This window comes from Anolis carolinensis, unplaced genomic scaffold (assembly GCF_035594765.1).
Source record: "Anolis carolinensis isolate JA03-04 unplaced genomic scaffold, rAnoCar3.1.pri scaffold_10, whole genome shotgun sequence".
Taxonomy (NCBI): Eukaryota; Metazoa; Chordata; class Lepidosauria; order Squamata; family Dactyloidae; genus Anolis; species Anolis carolinensis.
The window spans coordinates 5,953,149-5,957,889 of record NW_026943821.1 but is presented as its reverse complement, the minus strand read 5'-3'; the positions used below and the strand labels follow the sequence as shown (position 1 = coordinate 5,957,889).

At 44.1% G+C, this 4,741-nt stretch overlaps 1 protein-coding gene across 1 annotated transcript; it reads right to left on the bottom strand.

Moving 5' to 3' along the window:
* Positions 1 to 713: 713 nt before the first annotated feature.
* LOC100565140 (forkhead box protein G1-like) lies at positions 714 to 3,747 on the bottom strand. Its single transcript, XM_016997744.2, has one exon. It carries the CDS (start codon positions 3,164 to 3,166, stop codon positions 2,165 to 2,167), a length of 1,002 nt encoding a protein of 333 aa, XP_016853233.1. The 5' UTR covers positions 3,167 to 3,747; the 3' UTR covers positions 714 to 2,164.
* Positions 3,748 to 4,741: the final 994 nt, after the last annotated feature.

Genomic DNA, 4,741 nt, shown 5'->3' with positions numbered 1-4,741 from the left:
ACTAATACAAATTGCACTTTGATCCCTCAAAGCATTGTTTCCCAAATATCAAGAATATTTTATATCTCAATTTTTATATCGGCTTATATTTGGACTCCAAGTTAAAATGGCTTTTTCTTTCTCCAAATGAGATCAAAGTCACACAATCGACACACAAACGCACGCAATCGCACTCCATAGCAATTCATGAAAGGCAAGACTAAAAAATTCTCACTGCAAAAAAAAAAAAAAACTGGGTATAAATACGGTATATGTCAACTGCTTCTCAATCCCAAACATACTCAATTGAACTTAAATTCAAATTTGGCATATTGGAAAAACAAAACGATGGAAAGCATGCTTACTCCGAAAGAAGTCCCATCAGAAATCGGTGGAGTCACAAATCAGTTAAGCCAATTCGTTTGTTTTTATAAAATCAATCCCGTTGAACCAGTTTGATAGAACTTGCTTTCTGATGCTTTGCAGACTTTCATGCATCAGTTCTTACACTTTGGGCTAAATGAACTGTTTTTCGGCCGGTGAATAAAGAACAATTATCCTTTTGTTGAAACACAAGATTTCAGGCTCTTCCTGTGAAAGTTGTTTGGCAGATTCATGACAAAAGAAACTATTCATTGATGCAAGTTACAGCAACAGCCACCCGCTGTGTTGGATTTAAATGATTGCTAGTTAAATTCAAGGATAACTCTATTCAATAGACACATTAACCATAACATGTTCTTTCTTATATAAAAAAGCATCCCTTTGATTATGGGATATTGTAGATCACTTTGTATTATTACGTTGTGAGCTTCCTTGGAGTATCTTGAATATGACTGTTTTTTTTTAATTGTGTCAGAAGTGAACATAGTGCAAGTCACTTCTGGTGTGAGAAAATCGGCTGTCTGCAAGGATGTTGCCTAGAGGACGCCCAGATGTGTTACCATCCTACTGGGAGGCTTCTCTCATGTCCTGCATGGGAAGCTGGGGCTGACAGATGGGAGCTAACCCCGTCTCACGGATTCGAAACACTGACTTTGAGGTCAGTAGTTCAGCCAGCACAAGGGTTTAACCCATTGCTCCACCGCAGCTCCCTATGACTGTTGATGTAGACGAAATGTTTGATCCAATGGACCAAGCAAAGTCTGGCTGGTTCTCATTGCCAGATAATCCATAACAAAATAATATTCATGATAATATGATTCTTCCTTTTGAGGCCAGTTGTTGGGATTTGTAGACCAACCCACGCTCTGAGTTCCGGTCCCTACACTATAAGCAGGGATTGTTTTGAGGAATGAAGACATCTCAATTTCCTAGAGTGCTATTGTTATATGTTTGATGGCCTTTTCCTAGGATGACATCTTTCCCGTTGGTCGTTCTTGTAAAGCTAAAATCAGAATTTGGGCTCACCTTCCTAGCCATGGCTTAGCCTCAACTTCTTGACTGGGCAGACTGGAAGAACAAATGGGACTTCTAAGAACTCAGAGATCTTACAAAAGTTATAGTCCAACATGAATGGAGGATGCAATTTGAGGGAGAGATTTCCAGTTGATTTCGATACGAGCCTCGCTTGAAGGTTGAGCGGCAAACTCAGAACTCTTCGGATTACAAACCAAGCAGCGGAAATCCTTTTACGAAGAATAACTTCACAGCACAACCAAGCAAAATTAACATTTTACAGGATGATGATTTAAGCATTTCATGTTCCAATCCCACCAACCTGCATCCAAAATGATAAAAAAGCAAATATTCAATAGACAGAGCGATACAACAAACTTCCTCTCCACTGTAAATTTGTGCCTGTAAAAGGGATGGTTTACCAATCAGATTGCTAATCAATAGTGCTAGAAAGGAAAATTTGAAGAAAGTACGGAAATAATTCTGCTGGGGCAATTCTGTCTCCCTTTAACCAAATAGCACCAGTCCAAAAAAAAAAAATGGGAAAGTGGGTACTGAATCCAAGTGAGAAGGTTGCTGACTTCTTTGTGATCCCGAAGCTGAATTAGAAGAAGAAGCACACAAAGAATGATGCTCTGCTTCCATCCTAAAAAAATATAGAAAAAAGATAGGATTATGCACGAGTCCAAATTTCTCAAGAGGATTCTCATCAATATAGTCTGGTTGTTCTGATTTTCAACGCATAGATTTGAAGACTGCCGGGCGGCTCTAAAGGAAGGCAATATAATCAAGGATGAAATGGAGCGCCGTGGTTCTGAAAAGGGAAATAGCTTGGGGCTTCGGGGGAAAGTTGTCCAGGGAAAGCCAGAGGACCACCGTGGAAGACACTTCCAGTGGATTTTGACAGAAGGCCGGCTTGAAACCCGAATGGCAAAGTGTGCCTCGGAGACAAAACGTAACTCGTTTGGCCGGCCACAAAGTTCACTGAATAGGAGTCCAAAGGTTCGGCTGCAGAGAGGCAGCGGGGTACGGCCGAGGCCAACATGGTTGCGGCGACGTGTTGGTGACTCCCGTAAGGGTCTTCTGCTCCGTCCATTTGTCTCTGGATCCCCGAAGGAGTTGGGACCTGATGGGGGAACGTAGACGAGAAGGAACCAGGTTGGTGGTGACCCAGGAAAGCTGAGGATGTCCCATAAAAAGGGGGGAAGGGCCAGTAGAAGGACCCTGAGAGGGTCACCCCGGCTGAGGATAACCTTTGTCCTCTCCTGAATGCCAGCTTGGCCTGAGAGCTTGGGGACCTCCTCCTCAGCTTGCCGGTGGCCCCTCCGATGAAGACGTCCTCTTCGCTGGAAGGGTCCAGCATCCAGTAGTTGCCTTTGCCGGGGTCGTCGTAGTGCCGGGGCACCTTGACGAAGCACTTGTTGAGGCTGAGGTTGTGCCGGATGGAGTTCTGCCAGCCTTGCTTGTTCTCCTTGTAGTAGGGGAAGCTCCTCATGATGAACTCGTAGATGCCGTTGAGCGTGAGCCGCTTCCCAGGGCTCTGGCGGATGGCCATCATGATCAAGGCGTTGTAACTGAACGGTGGCTTTTCCTCTTTCCCTTGACGCCGTTCCCCCGGTCTCGTCTTCGGGTGTCCTTCAACGGCCTCGTCCCCCATTGACGAAGGTGATGATGATGAGGAGGAGGATAGAGGTCCCCGGGGAACATCGCTTGAGGCCACATCTTGGAGGAGGTTGGTGATGCTGAAAGGAGATTTCAGGACCCAGCTGTTGGCGTTTAACCCTTCCATCGCTGACGACAGAGGACGTATGGAGCTGCGTCGTCGTGGGTCAGGGCAAGACTCAATCGTCGCAGCTAAGCTGTCCAGCAGATCCACTAGAGATATACTTTTTTGGGACAGGCCACAGCTATTTCCACTATGAGGTTCCCTCTCTGTATAGCCAATAAACTGGTCGGCCGTCTCGCTGTCTAGCCAATCCTATCCTTATCCACGCCTTCTTTTCTTCATATTTGTTCAGGAGTCATGGCATGGAGCGCATTGCTCTCTGGCCAAGGAGAACATCGCATTCGGGCGACATTAACATAGACATCTATCCTCTAGACTGTTTCCACTATTTTATGTCCCTGCTCCCCGTGGTTTTATTCATATGTCTTTCTCACCGAGTTTTAACTTAGTGTTCATGTGGCCTGCCCTGGTTTTTATTGCTTTTTCTGAATTTTGGGTTGTAATGTATGTTATTATTTATTGTATTGTTAAATTGTTTATGATATGTTGTTTTATATTCTGTCATATTGTATGGTTTTGGGCATGGCCCCATGTAAGCCGCCCCGAGTTCCCGTTGGGGAGATGGTGGCGGGGTATAAATAAAGTTTTTTAAAAATTATTATTATTAGACCTAATTCAGGGTGAAGTGTGCAAACCAGACTTTGACATAATGGAGATGGGCATCTATCCTTCTTGGGAACCCCAAAAGTATATTACAATTGAATGCCATCTCTGGAACACTATTGGTTTATGGTAACGACAGGTGCATCTGTACTGTGGAATCAACACACTTTGATACCACTTTAACTGTAGTGGCTCAATGCTATGAAGTAATGGGAGTTGTAGTAATGGGAATTGGAAGTAACGGGAGTTGTAGTAATGGAAATAGGAACTAACAGTTGTAGTAATGGGAATAGGAAGTGGCAGGAGTTGTAGTTATGGAAATACGAAGTAACGGGAGTTGTAGTAATGGGAATAGGAAGTGACAGGAGTTGTAGTTGTAGAAATAGGAAGTAATGGGAGTTGTAGTAATGGGAATATACAGTAATGGGAGTTGTAGTAATGGGAATAGGAAGTAATGGGAGTTGTAGTAATGGGAATAGGAAGTAATGGGAGTTGTAGTAATGGGAATAGGAAATGACAGGAGTTGTAGTAGTGGGGATAGGAAGTAATGGGCGTTGTAGTAGTGGGAATAGGAAGTGACAGGAGTTGTAGTAGTGGGGATAGGAAGTAATGGGAGCTGTAGTAGTGGGAATAGGAAGTGACAGGAGTTGCGGTAGTGGGGATAGGAAGTAACGGGAGTTGTAGTAGTGGGAATAGGAAGTGACAGGAGTTGTAGTAGTGGGGATAGGAAGTAATGGGAGTTGTAGTAGTGGGAATAGGAAGTGACAGGAGTTGCGGTAGTGGGATTAGGAAGTAATGGGAGTTGTAGTAATGGGAATAGGAAGTGACAGGAGTTGTAGTAGTGGGGATAGGAAGTAATGGGAGTTGTAGTAGTGGGAATAGGAAGTGACAGGAGTTGCGGTAGTGAGGATAGGAAGTAACGGGAGTTGTAGTAGTGGGAATAGGAAGTGACAGGAGTTGTAGTAATGGGATAGG

What these genes read in the sequence shown, in the direction of transcription:
- LOC100565140 (XM_016997744.2), bottom strand. Translation starts at nt 3,166, where the DNA reads ATGGAAGGGTTAAACGCCAACAGCTGGGTCCTGAAATCTCCTTTCAGC.